Source organism: Pagrus pagrus (assembly GCF_965226575.1).
Source record: "Pagrus pagrus genome assembly, chromosome: 11".
NCBI lineage: Eukaryota > Metazoa > Chordata > Actinopteri > Spariformes > Sparidae > Pagrus > Pagrus pagrus.
The window spans coordinates 1363600-1386978 of NC_140195.1; the positions used below are offsets into that span (position 1 = coordinate 1363600).

General features: G+C 43.3%; 2 protein-coding genes across 3 annotated transcripts; both read right to left on the reverse strand.

Annotated features, from left to right (window-relative positions):
- Positions 1-2609: 2609 nt before the first annotated feature.
- mrgbp (MRG/MORF4L binding protein) lies at positions 2610-9127 on the reverse strand. Its single transcript, XM_084367305.1, has 5 exons — positions 8886-9127; positions 6782-6903; positions 6512-6593; positions 5283-5357; positions 2610-4219 (listed from the first exon to the last, which is right to left on the reverse strand). The coding sequence occupies exons 1-5, from the start codon at positions 9025-9027 to the stop codon at positions 4002-4004; spliced, it is 639 nt and encodes a 212-aa protein (XP_084223431.1). The 5' UTR covers positions 9028-9127; the 3' UTR covers positions 2610-4001.
- Positions 9128-11017: 1890 nt separating this feature from the next.
- On the reverse strand, positions 11018-22804 carry hm13 (histocompatibility (minor) 13). Of its 2 annotated transcripts, XM_084366948.1 has the most exons (12): positions 22394-22804; positions 20660-20695; positions 18954-19052; positions 18765-18847; positions 18583-18671; positions 18230-18315; positions 17813-17938; positions 17597-17654; positions 17069-17189; positions 16839-16941; positions 16623-16708; positions 11018-13565 (listed from the first exon to the last, which is right to left on the reverse strand). In XM_084366948.1, the coding sequence occupies exons 1-12, from the start codon at positions 22619-22621 to the stop codon at positions 13493-13495; spliced, it is 1188 nt and encodes a 395-aa protein (XP_084223074.1). In that variant the 5' UTR covers positions 22622-22804; the 3' UTR covers positions 11018-13492. The 2 variants fall into 2 exon arrangements, with proteins under 2 accessions (XP_084223074.1, XP_084223075.1); XM_084366949.1 differs by lacking the exon at positions 20660-20695 and having other exon boundaries at positions 22394-22799.
- Positions 22805-23379: the final 575 nt, after the last annotated feature.

Here is a 23379-nt window from a genome sequence, read left to right on the forward strand (position 1 = left end):
AAAAAAAAAAGAAAAAGAAATTGTAGTTATTCTTGTGACAGATGATTTTTCTGGTGCCAGTGGTGGGTTGTCCCACAGCAGGAGGACAGCGCCCCCCTGTGGTCACATCAACACACTGCAGGTTGTCACCACAGTGGATGAAAACATCTGTTGTGAAAATAAAGTTTGCTTTCAGCTTCAGTCTGTTAATAAATCGGATGTTCTCACTCTGCTGTGATCAGTGAACCAAACAGGAAGTCCTCAACCTCCTCCTCCTCCTCCTCATCATCATCATCATCAACCTCATCATCATCGTCCAGAAGTTCAGCCTGAAACATAAAACCTCAGTCCTGAGTTCAGCTGTGAAACTCAACGACACACCTTCATGTAATCTGCACGTTGGTGAGATTTATGTCAGTTTATGTGACTTTATTTCTCAATATCAATATTTTTATTACCTCATTTTATCCATATGCTGTTCTCCATCATACAAACTGTCTTCATTATGTTCTATAAATAAAACAAAGAGCAAACTCTGACCAGAGTTGTAGAAAGTCTCCAACAGTCGATGTACTTAAGTATCAAAAGTACGAGTACAAGTAAATTATACATATATTTACATGTACACACAGTATAACTGAACACTATGGGACGCCTTTGTCTCTGATGCAGCATGTAATCTGTAAAGTAACTAGTAACTAAAGTGATCAAGTAAAAGTACAATATTTGCCTTCAGAATGTAGAGAGGACGAATGAAGTAACAGAAAAGGGAAATACTCAAGTTAAGCACGAGTACCTCAAAATTAAGTACAGTGCTTAAGTAAATGTACTTAGTTACATTCTGGCACTGGATACTCGAGTACATTTATTGTCAGAAAATTACAATTTATTCTTAAGTACATTTAATATCCAGTATCGAGTACTATTCATTCATTTACAGCCATAAAGTTACAGTAACAGAACAGTGAAAGTCCAGAAATATTCACATTAAAACAAACTCAAAGTATCAAAAGTTAAAGTAATCCTTATGTAGAAGAGCCCAGTCAAGGAAGTTACCTTACTGTCTATATTACATTATTGTTTTACTATCACTGATTAATGTGTAAATAAATGATCAATAAGTGCTCGTAAAATCTTTAAAACGTCACTAAATCTGGAAAATGCAGCAGACGTACAAAGAAGCACCAAATTGAAGAACTCAGTACCAGTAATTAAGTAAATGTACTTAGTTACTTTCCACTGCTGGGGAAGAAGAAGAGGAGACGTTTCTGATCTGAGTTCATCTTTAATGACACAAACAGCTGATCAGCCTCACTGAACATCAATAAATTAACACGTCGTTGAGAAGTTAAAGGAACATTTGATTCAACCAATCAGCTGATTCCATGTTCAGCACTTCCTGCTCGACTCCTCACACTGAAGCTGAAACTGTGTTCACGTTCATCGTGGAGACGTTGAGATTTATTGTGTTCTGTTGAACAGTCAGAAGACAAAAACATGTCGCAGCTTCACGTTCAGCAGAGGTTCTGTTCAGCAGAGGTTCTGTTCTGGTTCTAACTGTTCAGCTGCTCGGACTTTAAGATGAACCGAGTCTGAACTCTAGTCTCGATCACACCGGACCTCCTGCTCCACATTCACCTGATGAAGTACAAAGAAATTAAAACAAAGAAGCACCATTAATGCAATAAAACAGTTTGTCTTCCCGCTGAGAGCCGGCGGCCTCAGACTTCTGCTCTGACTGAGCTTCTCTGGAAGTCACAACAGATTTAACGAGTTGTTTTACATGAAGGGGAGGTGACAGGTGTCGTTACCCGATGTGAGGAGGCACATGCACGAGTACGTCCGCCATCTTGGACAGACTGGTACGGCAACACGACTTGGACAAACCACATACAGAATCTTTAAATGTGTCAGAGCCAGGGGTCACTCTTCTCTAGAGGTCATGTTCAGAGTCGGTCCAGCTGTTACGACCGTCAGGGACCGCGGCCACTCGTATGTTCCTTCATTAATTTATAACCCCAACGACATTTCTCTTGTGAACTTCAGTTATCATCATCTGCCTGAACACCAGTCACCACGTCCTCCATCAAGAGCAGCAGTAAATATACCAAAGATAAAATGCTTCTCTAAAACTTACAACTCACTGGTTTCCTTATCTATATTTTTTATAATAATGTACACTATAACACTAATACCAGACTGTATTGTGTAGTTTTGGGGAGTTTATATAATGTCCCAAAATCTCATTTTCCATGACTGGAAAACTGGTCAACTGCTTTCCAGGTTTTCCAGGACACATGGGAACCCCGAGAGCCTCCTTCCAGAAATATCCACAGACAGAGGGACGAGGAGCGACTGTCAAACACCACAGTGGACCGAAATGTGGACAATCAGCTGAAATCAAACTCAGAAATAAAATCTCTGACAACAAAAGTTAACTGCCGGCTGACAGAAAACCGGAGCTGTACTCATGTTTAGCTTATTGTACTGTGATGTAGGTTGTGTGTGTGTTGATGTATTGTTGTATTTATAGTTTATTGTACTGTGATTTTATGATACTGTATGTTTTAAGTCTTACATGTAAAAACCCAACCAGGGACAAGAGCTGACAATTAGCATTAACAACAACCTGTCAGTGCAGCACGTCAGTTACATTCTTTATATTGGATCCAAGTTAAACTGCATCGTCCCGTTCAATAAAATACAGATGATAAACACTGCAGAAAAGAGAAAAGTTAGTTTATATTTATGATTACATTTGCAAATCTTCTACGAGAAAGACGTTAAGATCTCCACTACTGTCCATTAAACAAACAAAAATAACATATCTAGTTTATTTTAGTTTTCAATCTCACTCGTGTAAATTTAATATCAAATCCTATTTACTGCTTCCTTCTGCTCTGCGCTCTTTGTCCGTCATACCATCACCTTCACTGCAGTTCTGTATGAGGTTTGTCCGAGCTGTTTTGCCGTATCTGGCTGTCCAAGATGGCCGACAGACTTGCGCACGCGACACTGTTATCAGGCAGTGACGGCAGCACGTGTTTCAACGCTAACAGGCCGATAACAGAGACTCGCTGCTAGAAACACCAGCTGAACCGTAGTTTTCCTGACGTGCGGCTCGTCTGTTGTGACACACGTCGTGTTTTCAACCTTTCAGCTGTTTCCTTTAATTACATCTGATGTCCAGAACAGGACGAGTCTGTCTGCGATCAGGCCCTGCTCAGATTTTACACCTCAAAGTTCAACTGCATACGTATATTTTAACAGTGGTATAAATCCTTCAGTGTCTCCAGAGGAGCTGTGTGAAGTCTGTCAGACGGCCTCGAGTGACGTCGCTCGAGTCGCCGTCGGCCGAACACGACGCGTTTGAAACTGAAACGAAGACGTTAGCCGAGCAGACGTCTGTAGCTGCTCCTCATCTCTGCCGCAGGCTACATTAGCTGCTACTAGCATAACACACAAACCTCGGATCGGATTGTCCGTGGTGGAGTTGCATTGTGGGTAATGTAGGCCCCCAGGTTTCGACAAGAAAAGGGAATAAAAATGGCGATATCTCTGGTTCTGCTGCATCGATCGTTACCCTTTTTTCTTCAAGGTGTCCATCATGAGTCTGACGGCGAGCGATGAGATGATAAATTACACTTCATATAAAACACAGGATGGTTTTAAAACGTTAGGCGGGACACACTGAAACCTTCTAATACAACACAATAATGAAAAGATAAAGAGATCTGGACGACGTTGTGGTCGGACATCAGGTGACACTCGGGATCGTGTCGTGTCCTCCGGCTGCGGCGGCAGTGATGTCACTTCCTGCCGCTGGGATCACATGATGACGACTGCGCTGAGATGAAGCAGCTCACACGAGGCAGCATGAAGCGCCTCCTCGACCTCATCCACACAAAACTCGCAGGTTTGATTCCTGTGACGGCAGCTTCTCCTCCTCCTCCTCCTCCCTCTCTCCTCCACACACACACTATGTCTCTCTCTCTCGCTCGCTCGCTCGCTCTGTCCGTCTCTCAGGTGCGTCTCCTCTTGGCGCCTCCCGGACTCGCCGGGTTGGAAGACGACAGCAGTTTGTCGGCCGTTCGACTCCTCTTCCTCTTCTCCGCCTCCTTCCCTCCTCCTCCTCCTCCCGCTGCTCCTCCCTCGCTGCCTCCCTTCTCTTTGTCTCGCTCTCTCTCCTTGTCCCGACTGCTGCTCGTTCGCTCCGACATCTTCACCGAGGAGTTACTGCCTGAAGAGAGAGAGAGAGAGAGAGAGAGAGAGAGAGAGAGAAACGAGTCATACACACTGTACGTCACACTAGAAGATTAAACTGCACATGAACACGACGATCAATAACCAAACTGCTACGAGGCTTTAAAGACGACAGGTGAGAGTGAGATTATTAAACTCTGTCTGAAAACACACTGACTCATTTAGTAAATAAACAAACTAATGTTCTGTGTTTACATCCAGGTGAAACTACAACAATACGCTAGTCTTTTGTTTTATATTGATCTCATGTTAATAACACAGTTGGACCTGTTGCATCTTTGGTTCATGAGTTCATCTGGCTGCTGTTTCACTAGAAACTGAGTCGCTGATAGTAATTGTTGCTGTTGTGTTACAGTTGTGGTCACAGACTCTCTGCTTCACTACATTTGTGTTTTAAGGGGAATTTATTTGCCAAAAAAAGAGACGAAACTCACAGTAAAGATAAAAGATAAAATTAGATTGAATTGCATTTTTTCCAAAATTTCTACAGAATACTGAGGCTGAACTAATTAACGATGACGAAATTATCGTTCATTTGTTTGGTGATAAAGATATTATTGCAAATTTGTTTGGCCACAATAATCATGTAGTGAAAGTGATATCTGACAGCCTGATTAAAACATGAAAGCTTCGTGTCTACAAGGCAGCGGAGGTAAACGACGGCCGGATGTTTTCAAAGACGGCTTCCTGTCCGGTCTCACCCGCGGGTGTCACGACTCTCAACATCCCTGATTCGATCTGACTCGTAAGTTCTGTACTGTAGCTTACATTAGCTAGTTAGCTCAGTTAGCCTTGTGAGTAGTGGTCTAGAATGAGAGCTCAGAGTACCGGGGACTCCAGGGGAGTGTCGGTGTTTACACCACTAGCACTGGAGCAGGTCAGGGCTAGTTAGTTAGCATGCTGCGATACACGACACAGACGTCATACTGTAAAAACTTGTCTTTAAGTTGACAATGGGACAGAAATGACAGGACAGACAAAGAACTGAAGCCTTCAGCTGTCAGGACGCTGCGTCTGAGCACCGTGAACAGAGACGGTACCTTCTTCATGTGTAGCCGGAGGTTCTCTCTCCATCCTGAACTCCTCCTTGGTGTCCTCCTCTGAGCCCAGCTTCCCTGAGAGAGAAAGTCCAGAGAACTGTTTGTGCCTTCAAAGCATCAATGAGCAGAATTTAAACATTTCAGACGTCGTTGACTGACGTGTTTGTAACGACACTAACTAAAGTTGAATCCAAATCAAATTTACATTTGACAACATTACAAATGTGACTCCAACCTTCATCCACCTGTCTCTGTCCTCCAGCAGGACAGCAGCCAAACTGTCTCCAGCAGGACGACTTACGGCAGAAATGTACTGAACAGAACTGTTTTTACATGAAGGCTCAGCACTGTTTGTACTGACTGACCCATTTGCTTCTATCAGTGAAGCTGCTGAGTTCCTGGGCACTCTGGGAGGCTTGATAAGTTATTACAGACCCCATTAATGAGTCGACATTAACAACGTAAACAGCAGCTGATCTGTGAGATGTAAACAGCTGCACGTGGACTGACAGAGACAGTCTGTCCCACCAGAAACACTTCCTGTGTGGATCAGAGCTCTGTGAGGCCGCACTTACACATGCTTTGAGCTAAATGCTAACGCCAGCATGCTAACATGCTGATGTTTAGTAGGCATAATGTTTGCTATGTTAGTTCTGAATGTTAGCATGCTAACAGTAGCTACGAGACGAGACCAGAGCTTTACATGGTGGTCTATGAGACAAACAGAAGAAGTGAGTGAAGCTGCAGAGAACAGAAGAAGATCATGTTCCAGTGAAGGCGTCACATCTTGTCCTCACGTCCCATCATGTCCTCATATCACATCATGTCCTCATATCACATCATGTCATCATGTCCTCACGTCACATCATGTCATCATGTCCTCACGTCACATCATGTTCTCACGTCCCATCATGTCCTCATATCACATCATGTCATCACGTCCCATCATGTCCTCATATCACATCATGTCCTCACATCACATCATGTCATCACGTCCCATCATGTCCTCACATCATGTCCTCATATCACATCATGTCATCACGTCCCATCATGTCCTCACATCCCATCATGTCCTCACATCCCATCATGTCCTCACATCACATCATGTCATCACGTCCCATCATGTCCTCATGTCCCAGCTTGTAAAATGTTTAAATAACTGCAAGGAACTGTGGGTAATCAACAGAGAGAGAGCCATATCATCATCCCAACAGAGATCACGCCCTCACCTTCTTTAACCTCCTGGATGATGTCATCAGGCAGAGAGAAGCTCTTCTCTGAGTTTGGAAACGGCAGGATCTCCGACTCGTGCTGCATCACACACACACACACACACACACACACACACACACACACACACACACACACACACACACACACCTAAGTCACATACCAAAGGTTTCACAAGTGATGAACACAGTCAGCTCATGTCTGTGTGTGTGTGTGTGTGTGTGTGTGTGTGTGTGTGTGTGTGTGTGTGTGTGTGTGTGCGTCCTCACCAGAGCCTGCATGTCGTACATGGTTCCCAGATGGTCCCAGATGACGGAGGAGGAAACCTGCCGGCCGATGTTCTGACTGAACTTATCTCTGATACAGATCATGTGGAAGTGACGGTTCACTCCTGAAGAGACACACACACAGTTACACACTCGCTCTATACAGTGTGACAAATAATAATACACTTTATTTATACAGCACCTTATAAACAATGGTAGAAGCAGAATTGAATAAAAATGAGACAATTAGGGGTCGACTGATACGACTTGTTCAGCAGCGGCTTTTAAAATCGAGGAGTGTGAAAAACAATATTTGGGACTGATATTCATTTGAAGTAAAAACAAACAGTGACAACATTAAAGTAAAATTTACTCAAGTACTGTTCTTGAGTACAACTTTCAGGTACTTCTCTGCTACTTCATACTTCCCCTCCACTACATTTATTTGATAACTATAATTACTTTGCAGATTCAGATTATTTTATTGTTTATAAACTATTAATTGTGGCGTGTTATCAATCAGACAGTGTTATTGGCAGGATGTTGCATCAGAGCCAAAGTAGCTCATTTTTTTTATTGGTGTATTTTATGGCTATCTGACATAAAACAGAAACCGATACAGAGACAATTCAGAAAACGCTGAATATCAGCCCTGATTATCATCCAGACAATTAAAGATAAAACAAAGTTACACCTGAAGATGTTGAGGAACAGTGAGGACAGAAAGTCTGAGACCTCCAGTCAAAATATATAAATATTTATTTTCTATTTGTTTCAAATGTTCATTACAAATAATAATATCAGTTTGAGTGAAAAGTTGAATCTTCGAAAAAATCCAAAATATCTCAGTATCTGGTTCGTCCTCCTTCATGCCCTCGAGCTGCATGGACTCCACAAGTGAGTGCAGAACCTGCTGACTCATGTCACCCCAGCATGATGTGACAGGGGTCCACAAAGCTTCGTTTGGTTTTCTCAGTCTTCAAGTGCCCCCCAATGGTGCTGAGGTCCGGTGACTGCGGAGGACAGTCCAGGACAGTCAGGACTCCTCGGTCTTCTCTGGTCTTTGAGGTGTGTTTGGGCTCCACAAACATCAAACCAGAGGGTGGAGCATGTCTCTGAAGGATGGAGTGGTGCTTCTCCTCGGTCAGGAGTCTGAAAACATCTTCCAGCACCATGTTTCACTGTGGCTTTGAAACACTGTGGTGTCGTTCTGTCTCCTGTCCGCCTCCTTACATACACCCTCCTGCTACTGACACTAATCCATCACTGGGATTCATCAGTAAATACTCTTTTTATTGTATTTCTGAGCCCAACTCAAGCGTTTGTCCTTGTTTCCCTCCTGAGAAGTGGTTTAGAAACGTCTCCTCGTCCTCTGAGACACTACAGGACAGCCTTCTTCTGACAGGACGACTGCTGGTTGAAGTGTTTTTCCATCTCTCAGTGAACTGAGCTTCATGTGTTGATCTTCTGATGGTGTGATCACTTTGGCTTTGGATACAACTGAGCTCCAGCACTGACCCCTTACAGACCTTTAGTCTAATCATGATTAGACACTGAATAACCTCACACACGTTCTGAATCGGATTATTTCTGATTAATTCCAGGTTTATGTGACAATATTACAGATTTTAAATGTGGTGTCAGACTTTTGGACTGCACTGTGTAAACACAGAATGCAGACTGGTTATTTTAACTCGATGTTGATGTGAATGTTTACATTTCCCATGACCCCTGAACGCAGCACAAACCTGCACCTTGACATTTGGAGTTAAAGTTTATTTTGGGGAAATGTAACTTTAAATGTAATCTCAGTGTCTTATATTAAGATCTGGCTGGATTTTACTGAAGCTGAGTCTGATCTGTCTCTGATCTGGTTTGTTTTCAGCTCAAACTATTTTATTTTTGGACAAAATTAGAAAACTAGCGAAAGAAAAACAGAGAAGTCAAACTAGTGTCCAGTAATTAGACGGACCCCTCAGACACGTCCGTGACCTCCAGTCTGGGACACAACGGGTTAAACTGGTCGGAGTGTGTAGCAGTTAGCGGAGTGTGTAGCAGTTAGCGGCTCCAGCAGCTAACATGCTAATAAACGTTAGCTGCCTCTTACCGACGGGTTTGTGTCCGATCATCGCGTGAAACAGACAGACCTCCACCTCGTGGCTCCACACCACCGAGTCCTCCCCGGGAACCAACGCCGAGTCCGGCGGCTTCTCGTCGGTCTGATTCAGCGTCACGTCTGCTTCCCCCATTTTATACTAAAAGGCTGAAACAGGCTGGAAGAAGCTAACGGAGCTAGCAGAGCTAACAGAGCTCGAGCGGAGTCTCGAGACTGTTTTGTTCCGCCTCCTTCGCCGGCAACCGGAAGTTTGAGCATACTTCCGGGTTTTAATTTGTTTTTCAGAATAAATGTCACGAATTTATTTTAGAAAGCTGAAAAATAGATTTTTATTCACATAATTTTACTTTCTGACAAATTCCTCATTCAGAAATGTACATTTACAAACAAAAACTCAATTTATTGTATTTATGAAGGAAATCAAAAAATATGTGTCAATGAGTTCTTTCTCAAAACAATATCAGCAAATATCAAAACAATAGATTAAATATTTTTCAGATTTTTAATTTATTCTACTTACTTTAACTCACCTCTTTATTAATTTATTTCTTTATTAATTTATTAATTTATTATGTTTTTGTCTGCAGATAGGAATGTAAGTATATATATGTAAATATGTAGATATGTATGTTGAGAGGTTAGTGGATGCTGGAGAATACATACTTATTATAGTTATGAACACATAAGTAATTATGGGAGTAGAACATGTTTATAGAAGAAAAAGGAAATCTATATATTAGTTATAATACATGAGACAAATGGTTGATAAATTAAATGATATTTTTCAGGACATATTTGACTACAAATTATAAATATAAATATAATATAAAATATTATCTAAAGATTAATGGAGAGGAGTCGGGATTAGATACTTTAAGTTCACATTTCTTCCTGCTCCTTTCAAACACGTAATTAGATCTGCCTGTTTTCTGTTCTTATGCACTATTCCTTTGTTGGTTTGTTTGTTTATGGTCTTTTTTAAAAAGTACATGTTTGAAATAAAGATTTCAATCAATCCATTTTTTCATTTCTGTTGTTTTCATCGGTTTGAAATAAAGTTTTTTTTTTTTTTTTTTTAAAAACCTTGATTTATCCCCTGAACTGCTAAATGAAAAGAACATTTAATATGTCAGTGGAAATTATAACAACACTTTGGTGTTTTCTCAGAATAAAACAGGTGAACAGCACAGAAATCTGACGGGAAACCTCATTCAACATGCAACACAAACAAACAAACAAACAAACAAATAAACAAGTAAGAAATACGTACACGACTGTGTCGGGACGTGTTTGTCTCTTTATCGCCCACAGGAGAACATTTCTTCAACATTTCTTCAATGGAAATCATCAGCTTCATCTTTCTCTTCGTCTGATTCAGTTGTTCTGTTGAACTAGATAATTATAATATGAATCAAGACGACCCTGAGATGAGTTCTGTTACCAGTGCGAACCGGGCAGTACCAGAGGCCTGATGAGATGGAGCGGGTGGTGGGAATGCGAAAATGTTTCAATGCTCTTTTATGTTGTTCTTTGATAAAAATACTTTAAAAAATTGTTGTAATAGGATGTAATAATGCGATATTTTTCTATAATTGTTATAACAGCTGACAGAAGTCCTGTTTCAGGCTGACTTGATCATTTGGGGTAAAAAATTATGTTCAGGTTTGAATTCTGGTGTTTGACTCTCTTACTTTTTCTTATTTTATTTGAATTTGATTGAATCTTAAATCAGAATTTGACTGACTGGATAATTTGTTCCACATATTTATCAAGTTTGTTTTCTTAAAGAAAATAATTTAGGATCAACTGCAGTGAATTCTCAAGTGTGATCTCAAAATGTTGTATTCAGCAGTTTGAATATCACATTAATTAAGATCAGAATTATTTTTTGGGAGGCTCAAATATGTAAGTGTGGACTGCCTTTACTTACTTACATCATTTTATAACATTATATAACAACCATTAACCAGGATGACACATAACAAAAATGTCTTTTGTCAGTCGTGTTACTGTGAGTTGTTTAATCATAGGAAAGGTACATTTGAAAAGCATAAAACAAACTGCAGCTCAGAATGAAGATGGAAACAGTGATGTGTGCATCAAAGAAGCAGCCTGACTCGGAGTTATGCTTCTATACGGTGATCAAAACACCCAAAAACTTTATTGCAAATAAAATAGTTACAGTCGGGGCCGTGAAACGACCTCCTGCACAAATGCAACCAGAGAGAGAAAGAAAAGAGAAAAACCATTTCAGGTACATTATATTTAAAATGATGAGGAGCTACTGAACTTCACTGAGCTGAATATGAGCAGGATACGTCTAGTTTTATTTTTTACATCAAAATACAAAACTGTGCATCTCTTAATAAAGCATCAACATCAATAACATCGAGAATAATAACGTGAGGCTGAATACGTCCAGTCAGAGCAGCTTTTACTCAAACGTCCAAAAACTTAAAGATCCGTTTTCCAGTTAACTTCAATCTGACAACACGACGTCAGACATGTTCTGATTTTTGCACTGAAATAAAAAATACTTCCCAGAATGCCATCAAATACAAATCAAATAAAAAAAAGGTACTTTTGTAATGAATGACTACAATTAAATTCAAACTCGTATTTTGAAATTCTGATTTTTATACAAAAACTCAACCCTGCTGTAGAAATTCACTTTAAAAAGAGCCACTCCAGCAATTTTAGACATCAAAGTCAGTTTACTTGTGATGGGTAGTGGAGCTCAGCCTGAGAAAACAGCTGTATAATGTCTTCCATCAAGTTGCATCATGGGAAATGTATTTCCCATTAAAGATTTTTGGAGCTTGAGTACTCGTCGGGATATCTGTCTTTGACTTTTCCGTTTTGAACCCTCTCCTGTGAGCTGCCACACTTGTCTGAAGTGTGATACTCGATTGCTGAAGAAGCTCTTTAATACCAAAATTTGAGTTTTCCAACAAATTCTGATATTTTCCTGCAGTTTCTGAGCTGAATCTTAGAACTCAGTCACACAGCGAAAGTGATTTAGTCACATCTGTATTAAGACAGGTGTGCTGGGGATCACTGAACGTCCACAGACAAAAATCAGCAGGAGCTCATTTTTGTTACTCACATTTTAAAACTCAAATATTTTTATACAGACTCGATTCTCTTCCAGAATTTCAGGATGATAATGAACTTTGCCACGAGACAAAACTGTTGTGCAAGTTCAATTTTCTTATCTTAATATTTTCTTGATGAATCTTTTGGTCAATCGTTTGTTTTGTTGTCTGATCAAACACAAAAACATTCAAGTTTAACCGAGAAAAGCACCAAACTCTGACAGTGGAGAAGCTCTGACAGCAAAACGGTTTATCATTTTATTTAATTCACAGATAATCTAATGTCGATCAAACCGGATCAGATCAGTCCGAGAACGCTTGTGGAAAAAACTCCTAAAAATCTGTGGTTCATCCTCAGAGCTGATTGGATGACGAGGCCACAGGGCCCCTCCTCCTCGCAGCCTTTCCACCAATAAGATCTGAGAATGAGGACTGGAGATATTCAGCAGAGGAGGTTCAGTCTGCCTCCTCCTCCCTTTACTCCTCACAGGCCAGAAGTTTAAGAGTGACAACAGGTGAGCAGGCAGGTGGAACAGAGCCCACAGACTGGAGCTGAGCTCCGGGAAACATTTGGTCCCTTTGATTAAAACTACAGCTGTTGACAATTTTAACCTTTAGATCGTAATGAACTCTAAAACATTCACACCTGAGCCGCCTTTCAGGAATAACACAGTTATTATGAACCGTCAGTGAAGAGATTCATCTCCTGGTGAGCGGCGAGGATACAGAGTCAGTCTGTAGACGAGGTGGTGACAAACAACTGTCTCCATCTTAAAATTCTGGCCTTTTTACAAGAAATAAGTCAAACAAAGTGAAACAAAACTGAACCAACAGAAAATGCTGATGTAAGAAAGCAGAAGGCAGAGTGAGCGTCGGCCCGGCGCCAAATAAACCAGGAAGTGAAGAAACCCAGAGACAAAGAACCACAGCTGGATGAATTCAACCAATGAGAGTTGTGGTTCTTTGTTCGGAGGCTTTAAAGACAGGAAGTTCAAACAGATCGGTTCATGTACTGTGATTTTTCCACTTTTGAGGCTTTTAAAGGCTTAAAGAGTGGAGCTGAACGTCTTCCTGGTCTATCTGAGCCAGCGAGCTGCAAACACACAAGAAGATCAGAAGCGACGCCGCGGCTGGTTTCACGCGTTCGGACTGATTCTACACGTGTTCCCAAACGTATTGCTGGACAAAGACGACTGACGCTCGCCGCAGACGCTTTGTGTTCCTGTGTGAGAGCAGCGGAGACACAGAGAGAATCATGGTAGGCACCGAGTCTGAATGTTGTAACGAAACAACCTTTAATCAGAAACACCACCACCGCTACCACGGAGACCAGCGGCCGTTCCCATGGTTACTGGAGACAAACACTGGCTACATGAGCCCCGTTTCCCCCGGCGACAAACAGGAAGCTGGAGAGGGGGGAGTGGGAGGGGCTTCAGTGAAATGTGGTGGCAGCAGGCTGATGAAAGTGTTTGGGGGAGGGGCAGGGAGAGGCAGCGACGGATGCTATTGGTCCTTTTTATCTGATTCTGAAGAGTCCTCTTTAGCGTCCTCATCCTCAGGAGGCGTCTCCTCGTACCTGCAGAGGAGGAGAGAGAAAGACAGAGGAGGGAAACAAATGTTTTCAGGTTCAGCAGAATATTCATTACAAATAATCAATTGTTCCTCTGATTAACTGAATATTGGTGTAGATGCAGTTCGGCTCCTGATCAGCAAATCAACACAGCGACCAGGTGACTCAGTGTCAGTAACAGGGTGGAGTAACGTTCAGTTAGCTGAGCTACTTTTTCTGTACGTTAATCTCTCTGAAATAAACAAAGTCACCTCAGATGTAAAAAAGTAATAATAATAATAATAATAATAATAATAATAATAATAATAAGAGCAGCTTTGCTTCAAATGAGGAAGCTGTTCAAAGACCTGGCAGCAGCTGGAGAAACTGTTTTTACTCTGTGTACTTTACTCAACCTGGATATCTGGACTTAAAATTGTCCAACACTGTGCTGATATTCCACCAGCTTCTACATTTCAAACATCTAAACATGTAACTGTGAAAAGGAGCATCAGCAACAAACAGCAGAGGGCAGTAATGTGCCGCTGCAGCGTCTCGTCTGCCTGGTCCAAACAAGAAACACCAGCATTTTAGTTCTGTTGTCGTCACTACAGCAGCGCTCGATGGATTAATATTTCCCCGCAAATATTATGTAATTCAAATACTATTGGTTTACTACTACTACTACTACTACAAAAACCTCACACTGCTTTAGAGACTAAACACCATGTTAGTGAAGACTGTCGGATGTAGTCAGGGGCTGAGTTTTAGCCAACAGCAGCAACTTCTCCTACAAACTAATTAAATATGTTAACAAAGACGTTGATGCCTCATCACTCATATAGAGATTATCTCTCTGTGAGCGCAGCGCTGTCTGCACACGTGCTAACGTCAGCTAGCTTTCATGCTGTCGAACACGCTCCACTCTCCAGCTAATAGATATATGAGATGTTTGACCAGGTGTTTACTCAGTTCAGACGTGTCGCCCTGACTCACTGTGACTTGTTGCAGGAGTGACGTGAAGAAGTTTAGTTCAATCAGAGTTATGACAGATGCAGAAGGCGACATGGCTACAATCTCCAAAAACATACAGCTGTAGTCCTGCAGGCTGCAGAGATCATTACATATATTATAAATATTGACATATTTTGTTCATGTGGACGAGACGAAGCTGATGGAGAGATGGTCGGAGCTGTTTGTGACACACAGACAGATGGACGGATGGATGGATGACAGCACTCGTCTTGTTAACGGGCTGATTACCTGCCCAGGTGAGACAGGAGGGGGAGAGTAAAGAGAAAGGGGCGGGGCCTCTACATGTGGGGCGTGGGCTGAAGCCGGCGGCGGCGGGGGGAAGAGCCTGTCGCCATAGAGACGGCATCCATGGAGCTAGCCAGGCTGGCGGGCGAACCGCTGACAGTTGGGAAGGAAGTGAGCCTGGGAGAGGCGGGGAGAACTTCCTCTGACGACTCATAGCTAACCACGAGGGAGACGGAGGGAGGAGGAGGAGGAGGAGAGGTGATGGAGGAGAAAATCAGAAAACGAAAAGATAAAATGAAAATAAATTGTGACAGAACGGGGAGGAGAGACAGAGGAAGGAAAGACAGAGAGAGAGAGAGACTGTGGTAAGTTTGTGTCTTAAACTTTAAAGTTACAGAAAACTTCTGCTTAAATATCTGAGGAACGAGAGGGAGGGAGGGAGGGAGGGAAGATGAGACAAGAGGATGAAGTGACGGAGCAGAGGAGGAGAAGAGATGGAGAAGGAGGAGGACAGACTGAGGAAGGTGATGGGAAATGAAACGATGAGGCTGGAGGAAGAGGTGAGCGGCTGTCAATCACAGACGTCACGGTGATGAGGAGGATGAAGAGAAGAGACAGACGGGCAGTAAATAAAGAGCGTCACGATTCTCTTCACTCATTTCAATTTAAACATTTTGTTTTCAGCTCTGCCGGCTCTGCCATCGTTACACTACCTCCTCTGTGTCAGCAAAGATCTACAGATCGTTGGTTTAATGTCCTGAAAACGCTCCTTTACATTTTCAAACCCTTTTTTTAAAAAGATAGACGTATTTAACAACAACAACAACAACTAATCACAGCCTTCAGTGATGCAACAATAAAAACCACAAGTCAGAAACTCACTTTGTTACAAATCTAGGTGCTGTATCGTCGGCTACTGGACTTGTTTCAGTTTCTTGAACTTGGTTACAAAGTTCAGTTTCTCTTATCTGTCCAGAGTGAAGCCTCTGCACAAACAAATCAATAAAGGATCTCTGAAACAGAAAATAAACCAACATGTGTGACGCTGTCAGAGTCAGCTGATCGTCTTCATCACACAGGAGAGACTCTGGTCCTGATTTCCATGATAGAAACCAGAAGCTCATTTCAACTGATTTTCATTTTAGAATCAAAATGGTGACACCTTCAGTATTTACTGTACATATTATAGACTACAACACTACAGACTGCACACTGAAGACTACAAACTAAATGTTATGATGCAATCTTGTGTCAAAGTCCACGTCAACTCATGTAGGAAGTGATTTTAAATGTCATCTGGTCACAAAATGTTTTGTTGTCTTGGGTAATTTTAACGTCTCCTTTATTAATAACTTAGGATTTTCTCTTGCAGACAGATTTCCCTGATGGTAACACTGAGCCTGTTTCTGTTCGTCTCTTTGTGTTTCAGGCACTTTGAGGCCTCAGCTGTTTACTCTGCTGTCCAATCACACAGCAGAAGGAACTTTTTTGGAAAAGACAAAATCATGCGAGCGTGAGGTTTCACTACACCAGCAGTAATAATACTTTTTATTAATTTAGCTCTAAATCCAACAAACTAAACATAAAGTGTTGAAGTTTTGGTATTTGAGAAAATGTTCAAACATGTTTTTTTCCCCGATGTTAACTCGATGTTGTCCCAGGTCTCCGTTTTGGAATTAATGAAAGTGTCTGTGGGTTTTGTGTCGAATACTTTTCCCTCATCTTCATTAAAGTATCGCTTCATCACTCTCAGCCCAAAAACTGGAGACTAAACTCTGAATCATCACGTGATGACCAGGACATGCGGTTGCCATGGTTACTCACCTGAACATCTCTGTGAGCTCTCCTTTGATCAGCGCTACGATGACGGGGAAGCCGACGCAGGCCGGGACCAGGTAGAGCAGAGCGGGCTGCAGGGGGAAGCTCAGTTTAGTTCAAACAGTGCAAATTCATCAAAACGTCCTCTCGCTGCAAATCCACTTCCTGTATAATCCCAGTACAGAGACGTCACAGTGCACGACCTCTGACCTCGCCTCGTACCTGTGCGTGTTTGAAGGTGTGCATGACGAAGATGGTGAGGCCCAGTCCGAAGATGTAGGCCAGGAAACTGGAGTAGAAATACGTCCTACTGTTCTTCTTCAAGCTGCAGGAAGACGGAGAGTTCAAAAACTTTATACAACAGAGCGAAAAGAAGATCTCATAATGATCGTTAAACATTAAAGAAGAGATGTTATCCACAGTAGAAGAAGAAGAGAGAGGGCGGGCGTTACCTGACGTCGAAGCGCAGCAGCAGAGCGATGAAGATACCTGGGATGACGATGTCACCCAGACCCAGCATGGCGAAGTTACTGGCTCCCAGTCCTTTCTCCAACAAGTCCTGAGGAAAGACCACTGGACCAGAGACAGACGGAGACAGAGAGAGAGAGAGAGAGAGAGAGAGAGAGAGAGAGAGAGAGAGAGAGAGAGAGAGAGAGAGAGAGAGAGAGAGAGAGAGAGAGAGAGAGAGAGAGAGAGACAGACAGACAGACAGACAGACAGAGAGAGAGAGAGAGACAGACAGACAGACAGACAGACAGACAGACAGACAGACAGACAGAGACAGAGACAGAGACAGAGACAGACAGACAGACAGAGAGAGAGAGAGAGAGAGACAGACAGAGAGAGAGACGGTCACAGCAGGAATCACAACACATTAGACGTGATGATACAAACACTGGTGCAGATTGAGGACAATGAAGACACAATGACATTCAGCTCTACTGGAGACATTACAACCTGTCTCAGTCTCACATACTTACATTTGATTGGTGCTTCAAAGGACTTGGCAACTGTTACCATGACGTTGGTCCCAAACACCTGGAGAGAGAGCGAGGGAGAGCAGACAGATGTTGGAGACCATTTTTTAAATCAGCCTGCTGATGTCCAGTGGCAAATAAAAAGTACAAATTCTTCTAATTGAATAATGAACATGTGATGTTTTTTATTGAATGTGAATGTGTTCAAACTCAACTCACCCAGAAGACGTCGTAGACGAACAGCCCCCCCAGCAGGATGCAGCCGGTACTGACGTTGTTCAGGTGAAGCAGCTCCACTCCGTTCAGGGCAAACGCCAGGCCGAACAGGTTATTGGCTATCCAGTGCTGTGATGTCACAAAACACAGGTTATTGGCTATCCAGTGCTGTGATGTCACAAAACACAGGTTATTGGCTATCCAGTGCTGTGATGTCACAAAACACAGGTTATTGGCTATCCAGTGCTGTGATGTCACAAAACACAGACAAAAATAATTGCTGTTTGTGATGTCACATAATCGATTGATCTGGTATCATAAAACAGATGGTTTAACGTTTAATGCGATTGGTTACCCAGTGCTGTGACATCATGGAAACAGTCACATGTTTGTTTTAACCTCTAACCTGTCAGACTTTACCTTTTTGAGCAGGTACCAGACTCCCACCACACTGCTGATGAGCAGACACACCAGGTTCTTGGTGTCAAACTCATAGTTGACGATTTCTGCAGAGAGACGGAGAGATATGAGTCAGGCTGAAGAGGCGGTTACAAAAAATTACAAAAAAAAAAACAACGTGGAGGTTTCTGCCTCCACCACAGAGACAATTGTTTTCATATGTTGTTGCTTTAGAGGTTTGTGAGGAGGTACGATGTTCAACAGTGGAATCAAACTAAAGTGCATTGGACTACATGTCCAGTATGAGCTCAGATGATGACACACTGGTCCTTTGACCTCTTGGTAAACACCGGTGTGTTGGCAGCAGGTCTCACCCTCTTTGGACTCTCCGGAGCCCTGAGTGAAGAGCAGCTGGTACTGTTTGTTTGGGAAGGACTCTGGAAAGATTCTGGACATCAGAGGACTGAGGGACAGAAACAAAAAGAAAGTAAACATCACGGACAACCTCAGTGAACCTGTCATAATTCACAACACGTCCATCGGTGCGTCGCTGTACCTCATAGTGTGAGACAGAGCCAGCACGCCCAGGCCGAAGAAGTAGACGGACAGCAGCAGGTTGATGTACTCTTGAGAAAATACCTGCGTCAAAACACATTAAAGTCAGTGTGGAGGAAGCTTTTATCACACTGCCATCTATTCTCCTCCATGAGGCCCCTGGAGGACAGCTGAGGAAACCCCGAGATACCTTGAAGAAGAGGTAGAGCCCAAACAGAGTGCAGCTGGCGATGATGGGAAACCTGGCTGCGTCTCGACCGGTGATCGTCTCCGGCATGTCTGATGAATTCTGGGAGGAGACACAAAGAGAAAACAGAGAATCAGACGGACGTTGTTGCTCCACCCGCAAACTCCAGTTCAACCAAAGACACCACCGAGTTCAATTCTGCCACCAAAAACCTTTGAAATGAGCTCAAACTAGTGAAACTGAAGAACACGACTCTGCAGAACTCCCACCAGCAGCTTCAAGCAGCGATGAACCGATTTCATTACGAATGGCAAATCGGTTACAGTTAGAGATATATGGGTGTCGGTGTACATGTTGTCGATATCAGACAAACTTTTAGAGCGATTCTGAGAAAGATAGTTGATTTTTGAGGCTCAATCTCAGGTCGTCAAATACTCCAGGAACCAGTGGAGCGACTTCAGCTGTACAACCTCGTCTGAGTCTGACAGGACAGTGTAAAGACTTCCCTGAAGGCTGAGACGGAGCCTCACTGGTCACAGATACTGAGGTGACAGCTGACTGGATCTCACATTAATTATGTGGCTTTAGTTCCTACTGACGATCAGGTGAGTTCTTCACTGTCGTTCTGTCCGTCTACACTCTGATCTGAACTGCTGCTGCTACCAAACACACAACCAGAGACTGAGTGACTTCAGCAGGTTTATAAAAAGTCCCTGAGCGAGAAGCCTGAGAGTCACCTCCATCTATATTCTCCTCCATCCTCTCCCCAGAGAGAGAAAATGGGACAGGAGAGGAAAGAGGAGGAGGAGGAGGACAGAGGAGACGAGGACAGAAGAGGGAGGAAGAGAAGAGGAGAGGATCCTTGTTGCTGAATGCTGCGTTAAAGGAATCATTCAGTCAAATCACTAATTTAAAGACTACAAACGCCTCACGCAGACCAGTTCAAATGAAGCTCAACACATCAGAAGAAGCCTGCAGACGTGTTTTGTCTGTGTGTTTCGGTGCTGTAGGTGTCTAACAGATGGAGGATGTTGTCCATGCTGTCAGAGTTCATGTCATTAGATCCACACACAGCCAGAGGAGGAGCTTCAATACAGAGCGCTGTGATCGGTCAGAGGCAGGTTTAAACAAAGTGAGGAGAAGACACTCTGATGCTCTTCAGTCGTCTGAACTGTACGTACAGATCATGTCAGACAGGAAACGTCCTCATTAAAAGCCTTTACATCCCAAAGTCTGCAAGAGTATTGATTATAGAGCTGCAACGATCGGTGAATCAAAAGAAAATTAAATGCAAACTACTTTACTAATGGACACCGTCTGTCTGTCTGCCTGTCTGCCTGCCTGTCTGTCTGTCTGTCTGTCTGCCTGTCACAGGTATCGACGGCGACTTTTTGGAGCTTTTCTCTCTGAAGCCGACACCTTGAGAGCGCTCAGAACGAACCAGAACAGTAAAGTTGTGTGCTGACAGATAAACAACGAGCTCTGAAGAAGACAGCAGCTCAGTTTTTCCACACAGTGATTCAGCTAAAAGTCAACAGTGAAGTCAGGTTGTTTCACAGTGAACGTTTACATGTAAGTCAGCGTCTGAAGTGATTCCTCCTCCCTCAGCGTTAGTAGAAACACAGCCCCAGTGTTAATGTGCGTTACTGTGGTGTAAACAGTGTAGAGTATTGTGTGTATTTGCTGCTCCCAGCGGCTCTCATACTCACTCTGAACCCAGAATCGTAATCATTTTCTCCGAGCTCCTACAGACAGACAGACAGACGGACGGACAGACAGACAGAATGGGTGGACAGACAGATGTGCACAGACAGACAGGGAGAAAGAGGGATCAGATCGGCGACAAAGAGGAGGGCTGCAGGCAGGGTCCATCATCATATCAACCCAACAAGTGTCAGAGGCAGGAAACAAATCAGCATCGAACTCTGAGAGGGAAACGGATTAATGATTAAAGATTCATAATAAAGACGGCTGACAGAGAGACAGAGAGGAAGGATGAAGAGAGGAAGAGAGAGAGAGGAAGAGAGAGAGAGGAAGGATGACACGCAACAAAGTTCAGGAGCCGGATTCAAACCCAGACTGATGCATGTTTCTGTCAAACTGTCTCTGCTGGCCGTCGTGCTCGCTCACTGTGAGCCACAGGTGATCAGATATTAAAAGTAAAATGAATAAAAGTTAAAGTTTTTTAACAGGAACGAGCCATTATTAAGTGCAATCGCCTCGAAATTGTACCCAAGTGCAGTACTTGCAGGACTTGGTACCGGCCCACAGCGCCAAAACTACTAGTAACCGGTTTGCGGACTGTGGTGTCGGCCTCCACGCTGCAGTGATGCAGTAATTCATGCAAAAGGAGCCTCGACCAAGTATTGAGTGAATAAATACATTAAAAACATTTTCAGAGGGTCGACACTTCTGTATTATAAACCCAGTCTTTTGCTTGGTCTTATGTCATATTCTAATATTTTGAGATACTGGATTTTTTATTTTCATGAGCTGTGATCATTGAAATTAAAACAGTAAAAAGGGACTGAAATATTTCACTTTATGTGTAAAGAATCTAAATATATGACAGTTTTTACTTTTGAATTAATTGAAGCTCTCCATGATGCTGTGATGTTCAGAGATGCACCTGAACGTGTTCTTCACAGGTGGATGTAAACTTGTGTCCACGTCTGTACACTCTGCACCACTTCCTACCAGTCATCATGACACTGAGCTGCACAGGATGAGGGAGTTAGCACCACTGCGCATGTCCGCAAAAACCCCAAAATGAGTGCAAATAAATCCCTCTGTACACGTCACACACACACACGTCAGTTTAATAAGTGTTAACTTATTGTTCCTGTCGTGTTTGTATCCCTGGTTGTGTGACGTGACTCTCCTGGTGACACCTGTCCTGCTCACTCATCCAGGTAGAAGTGAGACAGCAGGTAAACACCGGAAGTGTAAGTAAAGAGCCGGGTCCGTCAGGAGCGACCATCACCGGACAAGCCACCGAAAGTACAAGAATAAAAATGAATAACACTTTAATTTCAGACGCTTTAAAAACAGTCAGACCACAAACACGAGGCCTCAGACACGGCGGAGGACGCGCTGTGGAGCTGTGAGCGCGTGAAGTGACGCTGACGTTATCAGATGTTGTTGAGAATAACCGTTAATATGCAAACAGCTGTAACGTTACTGCTAACGGGAACTTAATTTTAACGGGAAAACACTTCATTTTTATGATTTTATCAATAACTTTAACACACATACGGGTTTATTTACCTGCAGCCTGCGCTGCTCTCTGTGTTCACATTGAGAAATATCATTTAAAAACGTTTGAGACTCGTTTAAATCCTCTGAAAAGCCGCTAGCTAGCCGTTTAGCTGAGCTAGCTATCCGGCAGAAGCTAACTGAACGCATCACCGAGGTGCGTTCGGGGGGCTGCCGCTGAAAGGTACCTTAGATTTGGAGCAGGTGACGGACCGCAGGGCTCCGAAGAAGATGGGCAGCAGCGCCATGAACACCAGGCTGCCGTATGCCAGCGCCGTGCCCTCCGGAGTGGCCACGAATTTAGCCGTAGCGTTGAGCGCCTCGGTCCCGTTGGAGTCCGTGGCGTTCAGGGCATCCAGGACCACAGCGGCGGCGGCCTCCGGGGCCGAGGCCGGGGCTTGTTCCGCCTCGGACATGGTTGTTCAGATACGGGCTTCAGGGGACCGCGGGCAGTGCTGGAGCGGTGGCAGGGGCTGACAGACAGGCAGAGGTGGAGGCTGGAGCCGTGTGTTTGTCATTCATCCGCCGCGGGGCTGCCGGAGTCGCGCTAAGGCCACGTTTCCTAAAGCAGCGAGCACAGAGGAGGCGGCAGCGACGAGGTCTCACTCTGCTGCTGTTACCAGGGACCGTGGTCATCACTGACAACCTGCCAATGTTTGAGATATAAGGGAGTCTGAGGGCCAGAGGTGAGGAAGAAGTGAGAGGAGGAGGTTTGACTTTTCAAGTTTAAATGTAGGAGCCTTTTTTCTTGAAGTGCATAGTGAAAAAAACGTCCTACTCATTTTTTTTCTCACCCCTGGCCCTCGCACTCTTCCGTAGAAATTTAAGGAAGCTGGTGCAATTATTTCCCCATCAGTCAATCCAGAGATTATGTTTGTGATTAATCAGTTAATGGTTTGGTCCACTACATTTCAGAAAACAGTAAAAATCACATCACAATCACATTTTCCCAAACTGAAAGACACTGGTGGTTCTCGGGGCAGTCTGCTGGTGTTGGATGCTACTATAGTCGATAAAACATGTAAAAGTGTCATCAGAAGCTTTCCAGAGGAGAAACTGACACAGCGCCACTGCGTAATCAACACACGCTGTGCCTGAAACACCTGTTAGTGACAGACAGACCTGGTGAGCGTGTTGAGCTCAAGTGTGAGACATCTTCATGAACATAGACGAT